This window comes from Nicotiana sylvestris, chromosome 6, assembly GCF_000393655.2.
Source record: "Nicotiana sylvestris chromosome 6, ASM39365v2, whole genome shotgun sequence".
NCBI lineage: Eukaryota > Viridiplantae > Streptophyta > Magnoliopsida > Solanales > Solanaceae > Nicotiana > Nicotiana sylvestris.
Window position 1 is genome coordinate 114816964 of NC_091062.1, and position 25830 is coordinate 114842793.

A 25830-nucleotide genomic window follows, 5' to 3' on the forward strand; every position below is an offset into this window, starting at 1 on the left:
TGATGATTTTCCATTGCCGAACATTCCCATTCTGATCGATAATTGTGCCAAGCATGAGATTGGGTCTTTTGTGGATTGCTACGTGGGATATCACCAGATTTTGATGGATGAGGAAGATACAGAAAAGACTGCGTTCATCATGCCATGGGGAACCTATTGCTACTAGGTAATGCCATTTTGTTTGAAGAATGATGGGGCAACTTGCATGAAGATGATGGCTACCATATTTCATGATATGATACATAAGGAGATTGAGGTTTATGTAGATGATGTGATCATAAAGTCAAAGAATCAGTCTGACCATGTCAAGGACTTGAGGAAGTTTTTCCAAAAGCTCCGCAGATACAACCTCTAGCTCAATCCAACAAAATGTGCATTTGGTGTCCCCTCTGGGAAACTGCAGGGATTCGCGGTTAGTAGACGCGGTATTGAGCTGGATCCATCGAAGATCAAAGCCATCCGAGAGTTATCGTCGCCAAAAGAACAAAACTGAAGTGATGAGTTTGCTTGGAAGGTTAAATTACATCAGCATGTTTATTGCTCAGCTCACGACAACCTGTGAGCCCATCTTTAAGCTGCTGAAGAAGAATGCTGCAGTCACGTGGACTGACGAGTGTCAAGAAGCATTTGATAAGATTAAGAGGTACTTGTCAAACCCACCTGTGTTGGCCCCACCAGAGCCTGGGAGACCTTTAATTCTCTACTTGACAATCTTGGATAATTCTTTTGGCTGTGTATTGGGTCAACATGACATCACGGGAAAGAAAGAGCAAACAATCTATTATCTCAGTAAGAAGTTCACTCCCTATGAGGTTAAGTACACTCTGCTTGAGAGGACATGTTGCGCCTTGACTTGGGTGGCACCAAAGTTGAAGCATTATCTTTCGTCCTACACTACTTGCCTCATTTCTCGTATGGATCCTCTAAAGTATATCTTTCAGAAGCCTATGCCCACAGGAAGACTTGCAAAGTGGCAGATTTTACTCACAGAGTTTGACATTATTTATGTGACTCGGACCACGATAAAAGCCCAAGCCTTGGTTGACCATTTGGCCGAGAATCCGGTGGATGAAGAATATGAGCCACTGAAGACTTATTTTCCTGATGAAGAAGTCATGTGTGTTTATGAGGTTGACTGTAAGGAAAAGCCAGGTTGGAAACCTTCTTTGATGGAGCTGCTAACATGAAAAGTGTCAGAATATGGACTGTACTCATCTCTGAAATAGGGCAATACTACCCTGTAACAGCCCAACTTCGATTTTATTGCACCAACAGCATGGCTGAGTATGAAGCATGCATTCTGAGTTTGAGGTTATCTATAGACATGGGAGTCCAGGAAATACTTGTTCTAGGAGATTCAGATTTGTTGGTTCACCAGATTCAAGGCGAATAGGAGACTTGGGACTTGAAACTCATACTGTATCGACAGTGCCTGCATGATCTTTGTCAAAGATTCAGGTCGGTAGAATTTAGACATATTCCCAGGATTCATAATGAGATTGCCGATGCTTTGGCTACTCTGTCATCGATGTTACATCATCCGGACAAGGCTTATGTCGACCCCGTGTATATCCAAGTTTGTGATCAACATGATTATTGTAATATGGTTGAAGAGGAAATCGATGGCGAACCTTGGTTCCATGATATCAAGGAATACATAAAGTCAGGGGCATATCCAACATATGCCACAAGTGATCAAAAGAGAACCATCCGGCGTCTGACTAGTGGATTTTTCTTGAGTGGGGGAATCTTATACAAGAGGACTCCAGATTTATGACTGTTGAGGTGCATAGATGCTAAAGGAGCTTGAACTATCATGGCCGAAGTACATTCTGGAGTTTGCGGGCCACATATGAATGGGTATGTCTTGGCAAAGAAGATACTTTGAGCAGGTTATTATTGGCTCACATGAAACGAGATTGTATTAGTTTTGTTCGCAAATGTCATCAATGCCAGGTACACGGTGATTTGATTCATTCTCCCCTATCTGAGTTACACACAATGTCTGCACTTTGGGCATTTATTGCTTGGGGCATGGATGTCATTGGACCAATTGAGCCGGCAGCATCGAACGGGCATAGGTTTATTCTAGTGGCCATTGATTACTTTACCAAGTGGGTCGAAGTTGTAACTTTCAAGTCCATTACCAAGAAGACAGTGGTGGATTTTGTTCATTCAAATATCATTTATCGGTTTAGAATTCCCAAGGTGATCATCATAGACAATGCTGCCAACCTCAACAGTCATTTGATGAAAGAGGTATGCTAACAGTTCAAGATTATGCATCGAAACTCCACTCCGTACCGTCCCAAGGCGAGTGGAGCTGTTGAGGCTGCTAACAAGAACATAAAAAAGATACTTTGTAAGATAGTGCAAGGTTCTAGGCAATAGCATGAAAAGTTGCCTTTTGCCTTACTGGGTTATCGCACTACTGTTCGCACTTCAGTGGGTGCAACTCCTTATTTGCTGGTCTATGGAACTGAGGCAGTTATACCTGCGGAAGTTGAGATTCCATCCCTTCGGATCATTGCAGAAGCTAAAATTGATGATGATGAGTGGGTCAAACCCGGCTAGAGCAGTTGAGTTTGATTGATGAGAAAAGGTTGGCTGCAGTATGTCATGGTCAATTGTATCAGAAGATAATGGCAAGAGCATACAACAAGAAAGTGCGTCCTCGGAAATTCGAAGTGGGTCAGCTGATATTAAAACGCATCCTTCCTCATTAGGCTGAAGCTAAAGGCAAGTTTGCTCCAAACTGGCAGGGGCCATTCATGGTGACAAGAGTGTTGCCCAATGGTGCTTTGTATTTAACAGATATAGAAGACAAATGTGTAGATATGATTGTCAATTATGATGCAGTCAAGAGGTACTATGTATGAATTCTTTGCTTATTTCCATTCGCATTTTATACTTGGCATGTTCAAAGTTGAAATGACGAAGGCATTTTGTTCCGCTACCCAAACACTTTTATCCTTTGTTATCCCTTTTGAGCCTTATTTATTTGCTTTCATACCCCTCTTTTGGAATCAGGAGTAGAATTAAAAAAAATAAAAAACAAAATGAAAAAATAAAAAATAGAAAAATGAAAAAAAGAGAAAAGAAAAGAAAAGGAAAAAATAGAAAAGAAATAAAGAAAAAGAAAAAAAGAAAGAAAAGCAACAAAAACAAACAACTTTTGTTTGAACTACGTTCGACCTGATTTCTTTCAAGGATACGTAGGCAACCTTACACGGTTCGGTCCCCTCAAAATAAAAATCTAAAATTCCCCAGACCCAAATAAACTGGGGCAGAAGTTTTGGTTTTGCAAAAGATCTAATTCCGAAAGTTATAATTTTGAACCCTTTTCATTTTAAGTTATTTTGAGCCTTCATGCCACCCTTTCTTCCTAGCCTTGCCCAAAAGCCTACATAACAGTCCAAAGGAAGACCTTCCAATCAATCTTTGAGGATGTCAAGTCAGGTGAGATAGAGGTATGATTTACATCATGGGTAACATTTTGTTCATGGGCACAAATGAAAAATGAATAAAATGAGAGAGTCTTATTTGTGAAAACCCTTACGGGCATCGTAAGGCGATGGTGAGCTGAGAGAAAATTTAAAATGAGAGAGTATTATTGGTTAAAACCCTCGCGGGCACCGTAAGGCAATGATGAGTTGAGAGATGAACAAATGAGAGAGGCTTGTTAGTGAAAACCTTTCGGGGCACTACAAGTCGAATGAGGCTCGTGATGTTATAGAGAAATTGAATCATTGAAAGCCCGATTTTGAAGTATGAAGGTATGACATGAACTGAAAATATGATTGGTTGGACAAATTAGGCTGATCAATCCGAAATGCATGTCATGATCATTGGAGCTAGCCGCCTCACACAGATAAGTCTTTTTCTCTCATTCTTCTTCACACAATCATCTTTGTTCAAAATTTTCCTTCGTTCCTTTTGTCAAAAATCACTTCACTGTGCCCTTTGAGTCTGTCTTTATGAGTCTTTTTCAAGTCCTCCCTTGTTGAACAAGCATGAAAGGATCCCAAAGCCTACTACCAGCTTTTAAATTGCACAAAGCGGAGTTCGGCCAAGCACATCACAAGTGACATGATTTAAAATGAGCAGTATGGTGATAACTGAAGTTCAGGCGGTAAGGTGATTTTGGAATTTTGAGAAAATACAAAGGTTTAGCAACTTTCAGAATGAAAACACAATGCAACAAGAGAGTGCAATAGATTCAGACCATTCAGAGATTTTGTGGTCCATTTTTAATCAAAAGGTCAAAAATTCTTTGTTAGCCCGAAGCAGCCAATCAGAATGAAGCATGGTAGTGGCAAAAGCAAACACCTTCAGCAAGGATGCCACAAACTAACCGCCACATTTTTAAACTAGCGAGATTTTCTTTGTTTGAAACAGGGGCAAGAATTTTTGTTTGCTTTACAAGAATCCTCCATGAAGAAAGCTTGTTCCAGGTAAGTTCAGTTTTAAGTTTTCAGGACCCTCCTGGATAATGAGACTTAGTTTCAAGTTTTCAAGACCCTCCTGGATAATGGGATTTAGGTTTTAAGTTCTCAGGACCCTCCTGGATAATAGGATCAGGCTTTAAGTTTTCAAGACCCTCATGGATAATGGGATTTGATTTAAATTTTCAGTACCCTCCCGAAAAATGGGATTCAACTAACACTCACAAATGTTCCTGGTACAAACTAGGGCACAAAATTTTCTTTGTTTTGTCTATATTGTTGTGATTGCAGGCGCCCACCTGGAGAATGAGGGAATTTATTTCAAATTTTAAGTTAGTTATAGGCGCCCACCTAGAGAACAAGGGAATCCACTTCAAGTTTATAAGTTAGTGGCAGGCGCCCACCTGAAGAATGAGGGAATTTCGTTTCAAGTTTCAAATCAGCAGCAGGCGCCCACCTGGAGTATGAGGGAATTCATTTCAAGTTTTAAGCAAGTCACAGGCACCCACCTGGAGAACGAGGGAATTCATTTCAAAGTTTTATGTCAGTGGCAGGCACCCACCTGGAGAACGAGGGAATTCATTTCAAGTTTAAGTCGATCGCAGGTGCCCACCTGGAGAATGAGAGAATTCATTTCAGTTTTAAGTCAGCCGCATGCGCCCACCTAGAAAAACGAGGAAATTCATTTCAGATTTACTTTCAATTCTCAAATACAAGAGGCATCAGGAGCCCGCCTCAAGAACAGGGTCAACTTCCAGTTTTCTTCAAATTCATGTCAGCAGGATGCACACCTAAAGAATAGGCTGAATTTTCAATTTCATGTTTAAGGATCAAATGGGGATTCAAGGAAGATTCAAGACAAGAAGTTGATAGGACCTTGTATTTTTCTTTTATTTTTTCTGTAATTTTTCCTTTTAATTTTGATGTAATGGCAGGAACCGAGGACTAGAACCTCGACGGCACCTCAACCGGCTCTCCACCTTGGTATACTTCATCGCTCTTCTCACTTCTGAGCTATACGTGGCTTGATTCATTTATAGCCAAGGATATGTAGGCAACTCAAATACTAGGGCTCGGTTACATTCTTCTTTCTTTTAGTTTTTGGTCTCTCCAAATAAGGGTCGAGTCAAAAACCTATCTCGTCATTTTTTGTCTGAAATCTCTTCGTGTTTCCAGTCAAAGAGGGGCAGCTGTAGACATGTAATTTTTGACTCTCCCCAAAATTTTATACATTTTAGTACTTCGATATTGGTTTTAGGCCTAATATCGCTATTTTGATTATTTTAAAACCTTTTGCTTTATTTTATCTTAAAAATAAAAACTAAAAAAAATATTTTCAATTATTTTAGTTAATTGGTTTTTACTATCAACTTTTAATTTTTCTTAGTTTTCATAAAATTAAAAGATACAAAAATAGTCTTGGCATTTTATTTTACAAAACGAAAAGAAAAGAAAAGAAGAGATAGTAAGAAAGTTTCAAAAAAAAATTATATAATATTTTACTTAATTTAATGTGATTTTTAAGATGTAAGGTTTTAGTATATATTGAGTATTATTTAAATTTCATTGATATAGTTGTCACACCTCCTTTTTACAGACCCGAAGGTAGTACAAGGGAGTTTTTCCAATTAAAGTGACATTATTCGAAATGGGATTAATTTATTCAATTTTGTTCAGAGTCGCCACTTGGGATAGTTTATTTGGTATCCCAAGTCACCGATTTATTTTAAATCCCAAATCGAGGAAAATTTCGACTTTCCTTTTTGAAGTCTGCGAACCAGAAATTCTGAATAAGGAACTCTGTTAACCCGGGGGAAGGTGTTAGGCATCCCCGGATTCCGTGGTTCTAGCACGGTCGCTTAAACTATTATAATTGGCATATTATCTGATTTTAATACATGTTTTAAACTATTGTGCATTTTTACCTTATAACCGCTTTTATTTAATTATTGTTATATATTGCGAATTATGTCACGAGAACCATAGTCTCGATCTACAATATGTTTAAATTTTTTTTTAAAGATTAAATTGTGGTCGGGTCACATAACTGTACCCCCGAATTTTAGTAACTAGGTGTCACAAACTACGTTACGGGAACCGTACCCGTAGCTATGATAATTATTCAATTAACGCACCTAAAGTAAACTACGAAAGTTCAAACCAATTTCTAATTTTTTAGCTTGCGTTTTCTATCTCTTTTATACATACACGAACATATAAATACTTCAAAAGTTTTTGTAAAAAAGGAAGATATATATTTAAATTTGCTCGACTTATGTAACTTAATGTACAAGTCATGAAAATACATAGACTAGTAAAAAAGGGATTGGATAAATCAGGAGGCAAAAAGTCCAAGAACCAGAAAACGTGAGGCAGTGAGGATAGGGGGCAAATTTTGACGTTAAACTAATCAAATAAATAAAGTAGATTGTGGTTGTAAAAGCTGGAGTGCACAAACAACTCATTAACAAACTATTGAGGAATCATTATGCCTACGATTTGAAACATGTGATACTATATATCTTTATATTTTTGCTACTAAAAAAAACTATATACCTCATGATGCCGCTTATCTTATTTCTGAAAGTGGAGTATAGAATATAATTTACGGCTTGTTTGCTATTAAAAGATAACCATTGCTGGCCATCAGATCCTCGATTTAAGAGCAAATTTGCTTGGATTTTACTCTCTTCCTCGATGACAAGAAGTGGAAATTAAAGAAAAAGAGTAAAGACTCCCAAAGCAAATAATAGATTCCAAAATCTTTACAGCATTTACTTCGTCAACATTTAATCTAAAGTTTAACATTTTCGATTCATTACACTACTTTATTCAAATGGAAACCAAATATTCATCCATGACACACTAGAATAGCAGAAATCGTATTTTTGAGCAAATCCAAAAATCTAAAAGGAATTCAAGAACTTTATATAGCCATTCAGCAAAACATAATACAAAGGATTTGGGACTGACCTAATAGAGTTAAGCGGACACCAATAGATAAGCCAAAGAAAAGCAGAATCCAAATCACATGAGGAGCTCAAGAAGCAATTTCAACAGTAGCAACAAAGCAGCAAACTTTTACCCGAATCCAGCTGAAAATTTTAAATTTTGAAGCCTTTGCTTTCAGCTCTTTTGAGTGTGAAGAACTTTCAAAGTGAGTCTCTCAAATGTTGGGTGTGAATTCAGGTGTGCATTTTCAGAGAAGCTTCCGTGGTAAAATGAGTGTGTGCGGCCGTTTTTCTTGGGAAGAAAGGATGAGATCTTTTGTATTTGTCTGTTGCTTGGAAAAAAACTCCAAGAAGAAGAAGAGAGCTCTCTTGTAAAATGCGTCCTTTTCTATATATAATTTTTTTTAAGGTGAGGTCTTTATGTGTGTGTTATAGGTAGAGAGAATGATGAAGAGTGGTGGAGGAAATATTTTTTGGGGAGAGTGGGGAACATGAGTGGGGAAAATGGGGAAAGTGGGTAGTGAGTGGGGAAAGTGGGTAGTGAGTGGGGAAAGTGGGGAGAGTGGGGAACATGAGTGGGGAAAATGGAGAAAGTTGGTAGTGAGTGGAGAAAGTGGGGAAAGTGGGTAGTGAGTGGAGAAAATGGGGAAAATGGGTAGTGAGTGGAGAAAGTGGGGACAGTGGGGAAAGTGGTGAGTGAGTGGAGAAAGTGGGGAAAGTGGGGAGAGTTGGGAACAAGAATGAGGAAAATGGGGAAAGTGGGTAGTGAGTGGAGAAAGTGGGAAAAGTGGGTAGTGAGTGGAGAAAGTGGGGAAAGTGTGGAACATGAGTGGGAAAAATGGGAAAAGTGGGTAGTGAGTGGAGAAAGTGGGGAAAGTTGGTAGTGAGTAGAGAAAAGTAGGAATAAATTCAAACATGGTCAAAAATAAGTTGCTCACAGCTGCCCCTCTTTGCTCAAAAACATGAAGAGTTTTCGGGCAAAGATAAAGTGAGCAACTACAAGCAATTTTTGTCCGTTTGAAACTCAATTTGGAAGCATTTTGAAAAAGTTTGACCGAACCTTGCTTCGGAGGTTGCCTACATATCCTTGGCTATAAAGGAATCATGTCGGTGTAGTTCTGAAAGTTTTTGTAGCTGGGATTACCGGGAAACTATGGTTTCACTGCTGTTGCTGCTGTTTCTGCTTGCTGAGCTCCTTATTACACAAAAAAAATGGAAAAATAAAAAGCTAAACTAGCTAAGTCTATCAACTATGAGTTACAAGATTCTCATCTATAAGTCTCTTGAAGCTTGATCTTGAGTCTTAGCTGGTTCTTGCTGTTGGACTCCGATCTGAATCTTGATGCTCGTTAGCTGCAATCGCTGGTTCATTCTTCAGCTTTTGGATCAAGGCAGGACATGCGAAGCTTGTGACTTCAATCCTATCTTGAGCAGTCCGCATCTTTTCTCCGCTTCTGCACTTTAGAGCTCACTTCATTTTTCTTGTTTTTCTTTTCTTTTATTTGAAAAGAGACTTCTTTTTTTGGTCGCCTCGAAACTTGTCCCTCAAGGTAAAAACCTGCTTAGGCACCAAAACAAACAAACGAACGAAATTTTTCAGCCCCAGTTTTCACTAGGAAAATTTTGTGAGTTATTGCAACAAAATCTAAATTATTTCTTTTATTGAAAGCAATAAAATCGGGATTGTGTATCCCAGAGAAAAAGAGATTAAGGAATGGAGACCCTATATCTAAAATGATATCAAATGGGGATCGGAGGCCCCAAGTTGGAAATATTACCAGGTTATGCTGGAAAAAATGATCGGGTTATGCCGGAAAGTCTTCGGGTTATGCCGGAAAAGAAAAATGTCTTCGGGTTATGCCGGGTAAGACCACTGGTTATGCCGGGAAAGTCATCGGGTTATGCCGGGAAAGTTATCGGATTATGCCGGAAATAAAAAAGGTCATCGGGTTATGCCGGGGAGGTCCACGGTTTATGCCGGGAAATTCATCGGGTTATGCCGGAAAAAGGAAAGGTCCTCGGGTTATGCCGGAAAATTCATCGGGTTATGCCGGAAAAGAAAAAGGTCCTCGGGTTATGCTGGGGAGGTCCACGAGTTATGCCGGGAGAAAAGAAAAAAAAAGGTCCCTGGGTTATGCTAGGGAGGTCCACGGGTTATGCCGGGAGAAAAAGAAAAAAGTCCCTGGGTTATGCCAGGGAAGTCCACGGGTTATGCCGGGAGGAAAAGAAAAAGGTCCTTGGGTTATGCTAGGGAGGTCCACAGGTTATGCCGGGAGAGTCATCGGGTTATGCCGGAAAAGAAAAAGGTCATCGGGTTATGCCGGGGAGGTCCACGGGTTATGCCGCGAAAGAAAAAAAAAGTCCTCGGGTTATGACAGGGAGGTCCACGAGTTATACCGGAAAAGTTCATCGGGTTATGCAGGAAAAGAAAAAGGGTCCTCGGGTTATGTCGGGGAGATCCACGGGTTATGCCGGGAAAGTCATTGGGTTATGCCGGAGAAAGGAAAAGGTCCTCGGGTTATGTCGGGGATCAACTAGAGAGTGGAACTCAATACTAAAAGAGATTACCAGGTTATGCTGGCAGTGACTAGGGAATGAGACCCTAGGTGGGAAAAGATTACCAGGTTATGCTGGCGTCGACTAGGGAATGAGATCCTATGTTGGAAAGGACGTAGCTAGAGATTGGAGACCCTATGCTACCATGATTTTGAATTTATCTTCTTATTCTTTTTATTTTTATTTTTTATCAATCTTCATTTTATTTTTATTTTTTTATTTTTTTTATTTTTGAGTTTAAGAAAATGAGTAAAAAATGCAGGAAAGAATTAGGAGGAGACTTCCCTTTTGGGTTGATTATTGCAGCATAACTATTTCTAACCCTTGCGCATTTCCTTTTGGTTGCACCTGCTTTTTGCATGGTTGCTTTGGATTGCACCTGTTTCAATTTTTCAAACAAAGAACAACTGTTAGTTTGAAACGGTGGTCGATTTTGTGGCCTTCATTGTTTTTGATCACTTAATCTCGGCCTAGATCTTTTGGTGAGAACCTCTGCTGCTTGCTGAAGATTGATCTCTCTCCTAAAACCGAGGAACTCAACTTTTAAAACGTTCTTAACGGCGGTTCAACCGTGCGGGGCTTTAGCCCTTTCACTTTAATCCACCTCTAGGTCTTTGACTTCGAATTTCTTTTCATTTTCAATAACTTTGGTTTTAGAGCATCGGCTATTATGGCCAGTCGGGATCGACTTGATGCACCCGTTGAGGCTGGGGTACTTTTCTTTGGACTTGGTTTTTATCAAGCAGAACTCTGTAAAACCAATCTTGCCACATTTTCTTTGTATTAGTTACGGAACAAAGTTAGACCGAAAGAGGTTCAAGGAAAAGTAAACAAAGGACAAGAAAATGAATTTAAAAGAGAAGCATCCCTTTCGGGGAGGAAGGACGGACTTATCTGAGGTGCATGCAGACTTCAAATAGACATGACATACTTCTTGGACTAGACAACCGATCCGCACAAATATCCTATCTTCTCATAAACCCATTGCGACCCGTGTTTCAAAACCGAGAAACCTTGCCAGGACTCTTTCAATACCAATGGTGGTGAGGGGTTTCTTCTTTTCGATCGATGACGCCCTTTGTGGGTTTTCACCAATCGATCTCTCTCATTTCTCTTCTTACCATCGCCTTATAGTGCTCGTTACGGGTTTTCACTAACAAGACTCTCTCATTTTCGATTTCTCTGCTCGCCATTGCCTTATGGTGCCCGTAGGTTTTCACCAATAAGACTCTCTCATTTTATTTCTCTCATCTTGATTGCATCAGATCCATGCAACTACGTTCTTTAATTTTGAAAAACCTTTTGCCGATTGATCGAAAGGACTTGAAACAGGTTTGGGTAAAAAGAACTTGGATCGAATTACAACTTTGGAACCGTTCGGGCGGGATCATCGCCGAATTATTATAACGTCTGCCCCAATTTCACTTTTGGGGAAATTTGGATTTTTGTTTTGGTGTGACTGAACCCCAGGGAGAGGCTTCCTACGTATCCTTTCGGAATCAAGTCGAATGTAGTTCAGGAAACTTTGTTTTTTATTTTTCTTTTGTTTTTCTGTTTTGTTTTGTTTTCTCTCTTTTTTTTAATGACACTTTCAGGTTCCAAAGAGGGTAATGAAAGAAAGGTAAACGGCTCAAAGGGTTAGCAAAGGATTGGAGTTTTTGGGGTAGCGAGAATGAAAGTCTTCGTCATCCCAATCGGATAATGTTATTGCTACAGAAGGATTAGACATAGTACCTTTTGACCGCATCTGCATTTATAGCTGTTTCAGAGTAATTTCCTTCAATGTCTCCCAGATACAATGCCCCTTTTGGCAACACTTTTCTGATGATGTATGGGCCTTTCTAGTTAGGAGCAAATTTTCCTTTGGCTTCATGATGATGGGGGAGAATACGCCTTAAGACGAGTTTCCCCACTTCAAAGTTTCTAGGCTGCACTTTCTTGTTGTAGGCACGAGCCATTCTTTGTTGATACAACTGCTCGTGGCAGACTGCAGCCATTCGCTTTTCATCGATCAGGGTTAACTGTTCCAAATGGGTTTTGACCCACTCATTGTCTTCAATTTCAGCTTCAGCAATGATCCGGAGAGAAGGGATTTCAACTTCCGCGGGTATTACGGCTTCCGTGCCATAAACCAAAAGGTACGGGGTTGCTCCGACCGATGTGCGCACAGTAGTGCGATACCCCAATAATGCAAACGGCAACTTTTCATGCCACTTCCTGGAACTTTGAATCATCTTTCTCAAAATCTTTTTGATGTTCTTGTTTGCTGCTTCGACGACACCATTGGCTTTGGGACGATAAGGAGTAGAGTTCCGATGCGTTATCTTAAATTGTTCACATATCTCTCTCATCAAATGACTATTCAAATTTGGAGCATTATCCGTAATGATAGTTGCAGGAATACCAAAACGGCAGATGAGGTTGGAATGCACGAAGTCTACTACAATTTTCTTGGTGACATATTTGAGGGTAATTGCTTCAACCCACTTTGTGAAGTAGTCGATAGCGACCAATATGAATCTATGCCCATTTGAAGCTTTCGACTCAATCGGCCCAATGACGTCCATACCCCAGGCAACAAATGGCCAAGGTGCTGACATGGGATGCAGTTCTGTAGGCGGTGCATGAATAAAATCACCGTGCACCTAACATTGGTGACATTTTCGGACGAAACTGAAGCAGTCCTTTTCCATAGTCATCCAGTAATAGCCCGCTCGCAGGATTTTCTTTGCTAAAACATACCCGTTCATGTGGGGTCCGCACACTCCTGCGTGTACATCATACATGATTCTTCCGACTTCTTTGACATCAACACATCTTAACAAGTTGAGGTCCGGAGTCCTTTTGTACAAAACATCACCGCTCAGGAAGAAACCACTTGCGTACCGTCTGATGGTTCTCTTTTGGTCCCCACTGGCTTGCTCGGGGTACTCTTTAGTTTTCAGAAATATTTTGATATTATGATACCATGGCTGAATACTTGGTTCTACCTCAGCCGTATTACAGTAAATGTGCCTTTCCCGGATTTGGATTTCCAAGGGATCAATGTGGGCATTTCCTGGGTATGGCAGCATCGAGGCCAAAGTAGCAAGTGCATCGGCCAGTTCATTGTGACAATGAGGGATGTACCTGAACTCTATTGACTTGAATCGCCTGCTAAGATCTTCCACATGTTGCCTGTAGGGAATAAATTTGACATCTCGAGTCTCCCATTATCCCTGAGCTTGTCGGATAATCAGATCTGAATCTCCCATGATTAACAATTCTTCGACATCTTGGTCGATTGCCATGTTCATACCCATAATGCAGGCTTCATACTCGGCAGTATTGTTTGTGCAGAGAAATCGAAGTCGGGATGTGGCTGGATAGTGCTGACCAGTGGGTGAGATCAGGATTGCCCCAATTCCAACGCCTTTTGCGTTCACAACTCCATCGAAGAACATTTTCCAAGCACCGGTGTCTTATGATGTCATCTCGATTGAATTCACCTCCTCATCTGGAAAGTAAGTACTCAGAGGTTGATATTCATCATCCACAAGGTTTTCAGCTAGGTGATCTGCTAAAGCCTGGGCCTTTATTGTCGTGCGGGTGACATAGAATATGTCAAACTCAATGAGCAGGATCTGCCATTTTGCTAACCTCCCTGTGGGCATCGGCTTCTGGAATATGTACTTCAAAGGGTCCAACCTGGTAATGAGGTAAGTGGTATAGGCCAACAAGTAATGCCTAAGCTTCTGAGCGACCCAAGTTAGAGTGCAGCAAGTTCTTTCCAACAAAGTGTATTTGGCTTCATAGCTGGTAAACTTCTTGCTCAGATAGTAGATGGCCTGCTCTCTCTTTCCGGTCACATCATGTTGCCCGAGGACGCAGCCAAAGGAATTTTCCAAGACTGTCAGATACAAGAACAGAGGCCTTCCCGGTTCAGGTGGGACCAAGACTGGCGGGTTCGACAAATATTCTTTGATTTTGTCAAAGGCTTCTTGACACTCATCCGTCCATTTAATCGCTGCATCTTTCTTTAACAGCTTGAAGATGGGTTCACATGTTGAAGTCAACTGAGCAATGAATCGGCTAATGTAATTCAACCTTCCCAACAGGCTCATAACCTCTTTCTTGGTTCTTGGAGAAGGCAAATCCCGAATAGACTTTATCTTTGTTGGGTCTAGCTCGATGCCTCTCCGACTGACTATAAATCCCAAGAGTTTGCCAGACGGAACTCCGAATGCACATTTCGCCGGATTTAGCTTCAACTCATATTTACGTAGCCGCTCAAAGAATTTTCTTAGGTCCCGAACATGGTCGTCCTGGGTTCTGGATTTGATGATCACATCGTCCACATACACCTCTATCTCTTGATGCATCATGTCATGAAATATGACAGTCATGGCCCTCATGTAAGTTGCCCCGGCATTTTTCAAACCAAAAGGCATGACCCTGTAACAGTAGGTGCCCCAGGGTGTGGTGAAAGCTGTCTTTTCCGCATATTCTTCATCCATCAACACCTAGTGATATCCTGCATAACAATCCACAAAAGACTGTATTTCATGTTTGGCGCAGTTATCAACAAGGATGTGGATGTTTGGTAGAGGGAAATTGTCCTTAGGGCTTGCTTTGTTCAGATCTCGATAGTCAATGCACACCCGAATTTTCCCATCTTTCTTTGGCTTGGGAACTATGTTAGCCAGCCATGTGGTGTACCGGACCACACGGATCACTCCCGCCTTTAACTGTTTTGTGACCTCTTATTTAATCTTGTCACTGATATCAATTTTGAACTTCCTATGTTTTTGCTGGACAGGGGAATAATCGGGGTAGGTTGGCAACTTATGGACCACTAAATCGACATTTAATCCTGGTATGTCATCGTATGACCAAGAAAACACATCTTTGAATTCAAACAAAAGTTGGATCAATGCGTCCCTAGTTCTTTCATCTGTGTGAATGCTTATCTTGGTTTCTTTGATTTCTTCAGAGCTACCCAGATTAACCGGCTCGGTTTCATTTAAGTTCGACTTAGGTTTATTCTCAAATTGTTCCAATTCTCGATTTATTTCCTTAAAAGCCTCTTCTTCATCATATTCCATTTCTTGATTCATTATTTCACAATTAGACAGCATGTTTGGATCTGGGCATGAAGTCCGCAAGCATGTCATGTTATTTAAAGCCGCATTATTAGAACTAAAAGAAGAAATAAGAAAAAGTAACAAAATCAGAAAGAATAAAGAGAGATGAACAATGAAATATTAATTTCATTTCATTGAATTTTGAAGATAACAGGGTTTACATTAGCATTTAAAGACAGGAAACTAAAAGAAAAACATCCGAGTTACACCCTGAAATAACTCCTGATGCAGAAAAGGTGGCAGGACTAGACTATCGGGATTCCCGCCTGATTGGGAACGGAGTAGCCTTCCAGTTTTGCAACTTGGTATTGGGCCCCATATACAGCACCTCAACGGTGCTTGAGCCTTCTCCCGGCTGAACTATGTGGGTTTCATACAGCATTTGCCTCATAGCCCCACAGATTTCTTCAATTTCCTCGGCCATGAAGGCCTCATCTTCTTCTTCTTCATTGTACTTGGGCCTGACAAATGTTCTGTAGAGATGCGGAATTGGCTGAGATAAAACCCAACCATTGCTCTTTCGTTGATTTGCCCACATCACATCAGCTTCTGTGGCATGAAAACCCACACCGAAGAACTTCTTGGTGGCAAGTAAGGTGATAGGTTCGGTGATACCTTGCAATGATGCCCTGAGCCCCTTCCCGGGTTTATAACCATGCCTGATCATTTCCTTGGCAACCATAATTGACGCTTTTGAGAGAAAAGGCTGAGGGCAAGGGCTTCCTTCTTTATATTGGTCTGCGACCACAACCTCGAAAACTTGATAGACTATATGTTCACTACCTTCCCTAGCTTCGAGGCATGGGACCGACGGGACCCGATAGATCGATTGCTCATCCTCTCCGTGGACTATGATCTCCTGATCTTCATATTCCAATTTCACCATCTGGTGGAGAGTGGAAGGTACGACTCCTGCCGTGTGAATCCAAGGCCTTCCCAAGAGGAAATTATAAGAAGTATCCATGTCTAGGAATTGAAAGGTCACCTCAAAATCCACAGGTCCAATAGTCAAAATCAAATCAATCTCGCCTATGGTGTCTCTTTTGATGCCATCAAAGGCACGAACACATATGTTGTTGGGACTGATTCTCTCAATCTTGATATCCATTTTTTGCAGAGTTGAGAGAGGGCAAATATCTACTCCGGAACCGCCATCCACCATGACTCTCTTCACATAGTACCCCTCACATTTAACTGTTATGTGGAGGGCTTTGTTGTGGGTGGCCCCCTCCGAGGGCAGGTCATTCTTGCTAAAGGAGATCTGATTGATTGTGAAGAATCTTTCTGCCATCCTCTCCAGTTGTTCCACAGTAGTTTCAATCGGAATGTAAGCTTCATTGAGGGTTTTGATCAACACTTTCTGATGTTCAGTTGAATTCATTAATAGAGACAACAAAGAGACCTGAGCATGAGACTTTCGGAGTTGGTCAATTATCTCGTAGTCCGCAGTTTTCATTTTCCTGAAGAACTCTGCTTCTTCAGCACTAACTGGCTTCTTGAGTGGGAAACACTTCTTCGTGGCATTATTCACTTCCTCCAGATTGAGGTATTTCTCAGCCGGGTTAGTTTCATTTACTTCTCCCAGGACTTCTTTTTCTTTGTAGGTTACTACCGCCTCGTTATAATTCCATGGGATGGTAGTAGGATCTGTCATGGGCCTCTGCGGCGCGCGGCCAATAACCACGGGCTCATTCAGCCTTGGTGAAATTATTGGCCCTCGTACCACATAAGTCCCTTTTGGCACATACATTTTAGATCCTTTGTTCAGCTCAAACCTTCTTGGAGGGCTCAATGTCACTTGTCCTTTCCTAGGACACCGGGGCACATAAAGGATGGCATCTTTCGAGGGTACTACCTCAGTTTTGGTTTCCACTGTTTTTTCTGTATTTTGAGGGGTGGGTTTACTCTTCTTCTCCCCTTTTTCTTGCTTTGCATCAGCCTTTGGATTTTTCTCGACGTCGGCGATTGCAATGATGGCTTTCAAGGCAGGATCAAACTCTTTATCTTCGCAGATCATTCCAATAACCGGTCCATTGTTGTGAGCCGGTAATGGGTTGTTGGTCACATTAGGAATGTCTTCATCCTTTAACACTATCCGTTTTTGTTCTATGAGATTTTCAACAACCCTTTTCAAAGTCCAACAGCTCTCAGTGTCATGCCCTTCCACCCCAAAATGATATGCACATCGAGCGCCAGGTTGGTAAGAGGGTGACTCTGGGTTTTGCCTATTTGGGGGTACGGGTTGTAACAAACCCATTTGGACCAATTTAGGGAAAAGCTAGAATATGACTCACCAATAGGTGTGAAGTTCGTCTTCTTGGGCGACTCCCGAGTACGGGCATTGTAGGGAAAATTATTTTGTGGAGGTCGGGGATTATACTGAGCTTGATGAGGAAGTTGATTTCTGGGAAATTGAGTTCAGTTTTGGTGAAATTTTTGTTGTGGCCTAGCATGTGGTTGTGCATTCATCACTGCGTATGGCTGAAGATCCATAGCATAGGCCGCATCTTGATGGGGGTAGTAGTGTTGTGGGGTTCTTTCAGAGAAATGAAGTCTGGCCGAACGGGGTTTTCTTACACTCGAAGTTGCCATTGATACTTCTTCCTTCTTCTTTCGGTTTGCTACTCCTCCAGACCCGCCTTGGATTGCTTAGGAGGTAGCCCTTATAGCAGACTGACTCAAGATTCGCCCTGTTTTCAACCCATTCTCAACCATTTCACCGATTTTGATGGCTTCGGCAAACGGCTTTCCCATTGCAGACATCATGTTTTGATAATAATCAGCCTCTTGGGCTTGAAGGAAGACACTGACCATTTCTGTTTCGTCCATTGGAGGCTTGACTCTGGCCGCTTGTTTGCGCCATTTGACAGCATACTCTCGAAAGCTCTCCGAGGAATTCTTCTTTAGATTTGATAATGAATTCCTGTCAAGGGCAATGTCGATGTTATATTGAAACTGCCTGACAAAATCCCGAGCCAAGTCGTCCCAGATATGCCAATGAGATATATCCTGATCCATATACTATTCAGAAGCAATGCCGACCAAAGTCTCTCCAAAGTATGCCATAAGAAGCTCTTCTTTTCCGCCCGCTCCCCGCAACTGGTTGCAGTACCTTTTGAGGTGGGCAATGGGATCCCCATGCCCTTCATATTTTTCAAATTTTGGGGCTTTGAAACCCAAGGGTAGATGTACGTGTGGGAACACGCACAGGTCAACGTAAGATACGCTCTTTTGCCCACTCAGACCCTGTATATTTTTGAGACTTTGCTCCATGCTTCTCATCTTTTTGGTAATTTCCTCTTGTTCAGGTATTTTTTCGGCTTTTTCCTGCCCTGCGGTAAACTCGTACCGGGGCGGCTGAGGGTAAGCATTGGTAGTAAACTGGGTAGGTTCCAGTGGGAAAGATGGTGCTTGAAATGTGAAGGAAGATGAATCAAAGTTAGGCCTAGGTAAAGCAGGTTGTGCCATAGCTGAACAAGCTGGAGCAGTGAATATGTTTGAAGCTGCACTTGAAGCTAACACCTAGGGGCGAGACTCAGAAGGTGTTCCAGCAAAGTGGGCTGAAATGGTAGGATACCCTAGTGGGGTATTTGGATAACTCATGGGGATGTTGGAGGTCCCACTTGCCCTGAGAAAAAGATCAGGGAATCCAGGGATCGCACTTGGTGGTTCTTTTCCATTGGCCCATGCGTCCCACATTTCCATCATGCGGAGACACAGAATTCTATTTTCCTCAGCAGTTGCTGACTCAGAAGTTGGGATGGTCGAGATCGGACTATCCTCTGGAATAGGAACTGTTGGCAGAGGAATTTCCGAAGACATTTCAATGCTTCCTTTTGACCTTGTGAAGTATGAATGTGAAGCCAGACTACCAGAAAACCAACCACCTTACTATAGAACCTAACTAACAGAGTTAACAAACCGGTCAGATTGAAGCAATTAACATATAGGTAATCACTCGTTGGGGTGTGATGCACCTATACAGTTAAATGTGTTTCTACATGTTTCGCAACGGTTGCATGTTTCATCCCGGCTCTGCTTATTTTCCCCAATTTTCTTTTTCTTTCCACTTTTGGCTTTTGTACTTCTCCTCTTATTCCTATTTTCCACTCTTTTCTTTCCTCTCTTTCCTTGCTTTTTTTCGTTTTTCTTTTGGTTTTTCTTTGGCTCTCTTTTTCACATCCCTCTCTTATTTGAGTTATTTACAAAAATGTGACCGGATCCGATGAGAATTGCCTACGTATCACGATGCCACGTGAATCATATTATTACGCAGTTCAAGAAAAACAAATGCGAAAAATAAAGAAATAATTTTTGGGAATTTTCAAATTTTCATTAATAAAACTCCTAAACTTTCTATTACAAAAGACTTCCAACTACTTATTTTCTTGGAATTTTAAAAACTACCAACAGACTCAAAAATAATTTCCAAAATACAGACTCAATAAATGAAAAATCATGAATACATCAATGCTTCAACTCCTGGGGCCCGTGGGACATCATTCGGTCTCACTGGCCTACGTGCGAGATACCCTTGAAGCCGCTCCAAATCACTCATTATCTGGCGGACAAATGTCATTACAGCAGCGAAGAAAGTGGTCTAAGTCATATCCTCACATGCGTGACATTTCATGACGATATAGTAGGCAATGGCTCTAACCCTATCTCGGACAATACCCTTTTCTTGAAGTAAACGCCTGATTTGCTGATTCCGAGCTTCCAACACTTGAGTGTCATGATGATTTTGATTCCGCAATTGTTGCATATCTTCGTCCATTTGGGCCATCAGAGCATAACAATGTTCCCTATCGGCTTTAAAATTCCTGGCCTGTTTGTCCGCCTCATTTTCAAGGGTGGTTAGCTTTCTTTTTAAATTGGCGATTGTCCCCTCATATTTTCTTTTCATTTATCGCACAAACTCTGCCCGCCCTTCTGCATTCTCTGCCAATTGTGCTCGGACTTTTGCTAGACAAGCCTCAGATTTTTCTAGGTCATCTTGACACTCAAGTACTTTCTTTCTCATACCGCTTATAAGCATTTCATCTGCCCGGCTTCTTTCCAGGTTTCTAGCAACTATTCTCATTTTATGGATTTGAGCTTTGAGAGCTTCGTTTTCCTGAGTTAGCTTTTTCTTTTCCCCTTCATCTGCGGCAGCTTGGATACTGTGGCCAAATTTGAGGTCCCTGATTTGTCCCTCTAATTTACTTATCTTGGCCCTATAACTTTCTTCTTTTGCCAACCAGCCCCACTGTTCCTGCGAGTCGTTAGTGAATTGTTGGACATGGGGTCTCTTAGTAGGTCTCTCGGGCTCTCGAGGAATTTGAAACCTTTTGCCAAACCAAACCATATAATTGGGGTCCACCTCACCTCTAGCTAGATCTCGCACCATAGTCATGGGTTCGAGAAATCTGCACTCATTCCAAACTTGGCGAACTCTTCCTTCTAGAAATACAGCCTTTGGGCCCAATTCGACGACATGTACACTCAAATCTTTGTCATGGGGGACGGTTTGAAATCTTCCCAGTTGGAGCAAAACCCTGTGAGGAGTATATGGCTGGATGCTCCGGATGCCCATTAGGAGAAAGTAGCACACTTTAGCTGACATGTATACGACTTCGGTGGCAGGGAGCCATCCGAACATCCACTCAATTTTATCCGAAGTTAAAGAACTCAAGTGTGCAAACCAAGCTTCGGTACCCTCTGGAAATTCAACCCCCACCACTCGGCTTTCAAATTCTTCGATGTAATCCAAACCGATCATGCTGTAGTTCATATACCCGACACGGTGGCGGAGATGTTCCAGTATCCACAATTGTAGTAGTAAGTTGCAGCCTTGGAAGAATTTTTCCCCTTCTCGACAGATGGTCAAAGCTCGGTAAATCTCAGATAAGATCAGGGAAACCAAAGTGCCATTAGCTTTCTTGATTGCGACATCAACCATTCCCACGAGGCCCAATTCTGTGTTGTCGTCTTTTCGCGTACATATTATAACACCCAAGAATGCTACTATAAAAACCAAACCCCGTCTTGCCTCCCATTTATCTTTATTTCCGGCATGGGTCAGACCAATATTCGGTGCTTCGAAACCTTGGGGATTTCCATAGCGTTGGTACAGGAACTGGAAAGTGCAAAACCCTTCAGATAAATTCTCATCCTGAATATCCCGGCTAATACTCAACATATCCAGAAACTTGTGAGTAGATACTGGTCTCGGTGACACCGGGTACCGACTTCTAAAGTTTCCGCTAAGGCCGGCATAAACCCGCAATTTCCTCTAGCATGGGTGTGAGCTCAAAATTAGAAAAGCGAAACACATTGCGAGTCGGATCCTAAAAAGGTATCAAAACTTCAATCACGTCCAATCTTGGCTTGATGTTCAAAAGTCCGACAAGACCACCCAAAACTTTTATCACAGTTCCTCCGCTACCTTTTCCTAGGTCATTCCACCACATGTGGAGCTGTGAGGGGATCTCTTCAAGAGCTGCGAAGGGTTCGTTTTCATCTGTGGTCATCCTGCACATTTATTAGGGTGATTTAATTTAAAAGGTTATGACTCATTTTGACTCAAGAAAAGGTTATCACTATTTTTTTTTAATTTTCATAAAAAATCCGGCTTTGCAAATACGGCCTTTCAGTACTTCGGGGAAGAAGATTTTAACGTTGTGTTTGCTAAACGGCCAAAACCTTAAAAAAACTACTAAAGGTGGCTGTTCTTGCAAAAACGGGCTTCCGGCGCCCTTTTGGGGACATTCAACTATTTTAGACAAGAATGACATCACCTTACTTATTTACAATCAAAACAAAATTTTTTTGTTCTTTTTGGGCTATTTTTACAAAAATAAAGTTGGACCCGATGGGGGTTGCCTACGTATCCCACATCCGGGGAGAATCAAACTGGCGTAGTTCGGGAAGACCAGAAATAAAGTAAATAAACTAACGCTTTTTTTTTTTGGAAATTTCGAAAGAAGAAAGATTTTTTTTTTAATTTAGACTTTTATTGTTTTTTTTTTTTTTGTAATTTCAATAGAAAAAACTTCTAAAGAAGAAAGAAAAATATTTTTGGAATTTTATTTTGAATCTATGAAAGAAATGCTTCTAAAAAAAATAAAATATTTTTGAATTTTGAATTTTCTTTTCAATTTTGAAAGAAGAATGAAAATATTTTTGGATTTTTGGAAGAAAGTAAAAGAAATATATATATATATTTAAAAACAATTAGGGTCTAAAGAAGCAGTAAAAGAAAATATTTTTGTATATATTTTTTTAAATAAACAATTAGTTTCAAAAGAAGTAAGTAATGGAAAATATTTTTTTTTTGGATTTTTTGAAAATTGGAGTCTAAAAAAAGACTTTTCTAGAGAGGAAGTAAAGGAAAATATTTTTGATTTTTTTTTTGAAAATTATGGGCCGGAACCGATGAGGTTTGCCTACGTATCTCACATCCGGTGAGAATCAGACCCGCGTAGTTCGCCAGTTTTGACAGAACAGGGGAAACATGGAAGTTGAAAACTTTGGCTCATTTGGAGATGACTTCTTCTTTTTTCGGAATTTCGGCAGAGTTTCAGAATTTTCTAAATACCTACCTCTCACTCCTATATTATTATTATTTTTATTTTATTTTTTGATTATTTTTTTTGATTTTTTTTTTGATTTTCTTCCTCTGTTCTAGAAGCCGGTCAACATGCAAGCCGAAACAAACAGACGCGCAAGTAGCACGTAAGATGCATTAGGATAGTCTTTTTCATTTGGGTACACCTGTCCTAGACAGACCCAACCCCTGTGTTGAGTCTCCAAGGTCAAATGCACATGATGCAAACAAACGTTCCTACTAGGGATCCGACATGAGGCTTGTTATACTAGGTTTAAAAACCTGGGTTTATTGTTCTAGACCTGGCTTACCCGAGCGGACAGCTCGAGCCGAGGGGGCAGCGTACTGGGAATACATAAGCTTCACCGGCTTTGCAACTTGTCCAAACCTCGTTCTAAAATTGGGATAAGACTCTAACAGAAAAGAAGTCACACGAAGTGCACACTTCCCAGATGATTTAGAAGACTCAGAGAGAGGAGGGTTTCGTAGCAATTTATATACAGTCCAAACAATATCAAAGCGGTAAAAGCGGCATTTAGCACATTAGGCTCAACATGTAAAAATCAAATAAAACAAGCCAACTATAACAGTTATTCTAAGCTCGAATTCTTGAACCCTGAACCAGAGATTCTGGGCACGATTCTTCCCAGCAGAGTTGCCAAAGCTGTCACACCTCCTTTTTACACACCCGAAGGTAGTAAAAGGAAGTTTTTCCAATTAAAGTGACATTATTCGAAATGAGATTAATTTATTCAATTTTGTTCAGAGTCGCCACTTGGGATAGTTTATTTGGTGTCCCAAGTCACCGATTTATTTTAAATCCCAAATCGACGAAAATTTTGACTTTCCTTTTTGAAGTCTGCGAACCAAAAATTCTGAATAAGGAACTCTGTTAACCCGGGGGAAGGTGTTAGGCATCCCCGGATTTCGTGGTTCTAGCACGGTCACTTAAACTATTATAACTAGCATATTATCTGATTTTAATACATGTTTTAAACTATTGTGCATTTTTACCTTAAAACCGCTTTTATTTAATTATTGTTACATATTGCGAATTATGTCACGAGAACCGTACTCACGATCTACAACATGTTTAATTTTTTTAAAAAAAGATTAAATTATGGCTGGGTCACAAAACTGTATCCCCAGATTTTAGTAACTAGGTGTCACAAACTACGTTACGGGAACCGTACCCGTAGCTATGACAATTATTCAATTAATGCACCTAAAGTAAACTACGAAAGTTCAAACCAATTTCTTTTTTTTAGCTAGCGTTTTCTATCTCTTTTATACATACACGAACATATACATACTTCAAAAGTTTTTGTAAAAAAGGAAGATATATATATTTAAATTTGCTCGACTTATGTAACTTAATGTACAAGTCATGAAAATACATAGACTAGTAAAAAAAAGATTGGATAAATCAGGAGGCAAAAAGTCCAAGAACCAGAAAACGTGAGGCAGAGAGGATAGGGGGGGGGCAAATTTTGATGTTAAACTAATCAAATAAATAAAGTAGATTGTGGTTGTAAAAGCTGGAGTGCACAAACAACTCATTAATAACTATTGAGGAATCATTATGCCTACGAGTTGAAACATGTGATACTATATATCTTTATATTTTTGCTACTAAAAAAAAACTATATACCTCATGATGCCGCTTATCTTATTTCTGAATATGGAGTATAGAATATAATTTAAAGCTTGTTTGCTATTAAAAGATAACCATTGCTGGCCATCAGATCCTCGATTTAAGAGCAAATTTGCTTGGATTTTACTCTCTTCCTCGATGACAAGAAGTGGAAATTAAAGAAAATGAGTAAAGACTCCCAAAGCAAATAACAGATTCCAAAATCTTTATAGCATTTACTTCGTCAACATTTAATCTAAAGTTTAACATTTTCGATTCATTACACTACTTTATTCAAATGGAAACCAAACATTCATCCATGACACACTAGAATAGCAGAAATCGTATTTTTGGGCAAATCCAAAAATCTAAAAGGAATTCAATAACTTTATATAGTCATTCAACAAAACATAATACAAAGGATTTGGGACTGACCTAACAGAGTTAAGTGGACACCAAGAGATAAGCCAAAGAAAAGCAGAATCCAAATCACATGAGGAGCTCAAGAAGCAATTTCAATAGTAGCAACAGAGCAACAAACTTTTACCCGAATCCAGCTGAAAATTTTAAATTTTGAAGCCTTTGCTTTCAGCTCTTTTGAGTGTGAAGAACTTTCAAAGCGAGTCTCTCAAATGTTGGGTGTGAATTCAGGTGTGCATTTTCAGAGAAGCTTCCGTGGTAAAATGAGTGTGTGCGGCCGTTTTTCTTGAAAAGAAAGGATGAGATCTGTTGTATTTGTCTGTTGCTTGGAGAAAAAATCCAAGAAGAAGAAGAGAGCTCTCTTGTAAAATGCGTCCTTTTCTATATATAATTTTTTTTTAAGGTGAGGTCTTGATGTGTGTGTTATAGGTAGAGAGAATGATGAAGAGTGGGTGGAGGAAATATTTTTTGGGGAGAGTGGGGAACATGAGTGGGGAAAGTGGGGAGAGTGGGAACATGAGTGGAGAAAATGGGGAAAGTGGGTAGTGAGTGGAGAAAGTGGGGAAAGTGGGGAAAGTGGGTAGTGAGTGGAGAAAGTGGGGAAAGTGGGGAGAGTGGGGAACATGAGTGGGGAAAATGGGGAAAGTGGGTAGTGAGTGGAGAAAGTGGGGAAAGTGAGGAGAGTGGGGAACATGAGTGGGGAAAATGGGGAAAGTGGGTAGTGAGTGGGGAAAGTGGGTAGTGAGTGGAGAAAGTGGGAAAAATGGGGAGAGTGGAGAACATGAGTGGGGAAAATGGGGAAAGTGGGTAGTGAGTGGAGAAAGTGGGGAAAGTGGGTAGTGAGTAGAGAAAAGTAGGAATAAATTCAAACATGATAAAAAATAAGCTGCTCACAATAGTAACTATATGTCTCCTCTTAATATTTTATATTATCTCAAATATACTAGTATCTTTATAAAGCTATTTTTAATTATTTTTAGATTAAAAGATAAAAAAATCAAAAAGAAAGGAAAAACGGAAAGAAAATGACGTGAAAGGCAAAGTGAAAGGAAACAAATGAAGTTGGTAGTTGTCTCATTTTTCCATTCTCACTCATATTCAGGTGTGACCTTCC

At 40.5% G+C, this 25830-nt stretch overlaps 2 protein-coding genes across 2 annotated transcripts; one reads left to right on the forward strand and one right to left on the reverse strand.

The window, feature by feature from the left end:
- Nucleotides 1-1276: 1276 nt before the first annotated feature.
- On the forward strand, nucleotides 1277-1777 carry LOC138871137 (uncharacterized). Its single transcript, XM_070148996.1, has 2 exons — nucleotides 1277-1365; nucleotides 1459-1777. Exons 1-2 carry the CDS (start codon nucleotides 1277-1279, stop codon nucleotides 1775-1777), a joined length of 408 nt encoding a protein of 135 aa, XP_070005097.1.
- Nucleotides 1778-4796: 3019 nt separating this feature from the next.
- On the reverse strand, nucleotides 4797-18093 carry LOC138871138 (uncharacterized). Its single transcript, XM_070148997.1, has 3 exons — nucleotides 17887-18093; nucleotides 15531-17353; nucleotides 4797-4902 (listed from the first exon to the last, which is right to left on the reverse strand). Exons 1-3 carry the CDS (start codon nucleotides 18091-18093, stop codon nucleotides 4797-4799), a joined length of 2136 nt encoding a protein of 711 aa, XP_070005098.1.
- Between the last annotated feature and the right edge of the window lie 7737 nt (nucleotides 18094-25830).

What these genes read in the sequence shown, in the direction of transcription:
- LOC138871138 (XM_070148997.1), bottom strand. Translation starts at nt 18,093, where the DNA reads ATGGATCAGGATATATCTCATTGGCATATCTGGGACGACTTGGCTCGG. An exon ending in CAATGGACGAAACAGAAATG is followed by an intron (nt 17,354 to 17,886) that starts GTCAGTGTCTTC and finishes GTCATATTCTAG; the next exon opens with CTTTTCCCTAAATTGGTCCA. An exon ending in AGAACATTTGTCAGGCCCAA is followed by an intron (nt 4,903 to 15,530) that starts GTACAATGAAGA and finishes CTCATACTCCAG; the next exon opens with GTGGGCGCCTGCTGCTGATT.
- LOC138871137 (XM_070148996.1), top strand. Translation starts at nt 1,277, where the DNA reads ATGGCTGAGTATGAAGCATGCATTCTGAGTTTGAGGTTATCTATAGAC. An exon ending in GTTCTAGGAGATTCAGATTT is followed by an intron (nt 1,366 to 1,458) that starts GTTGGTTCACCA and finishes TCAAAGATTCAG; the next exon opens with GTCGGTAGAATTTAGACATA.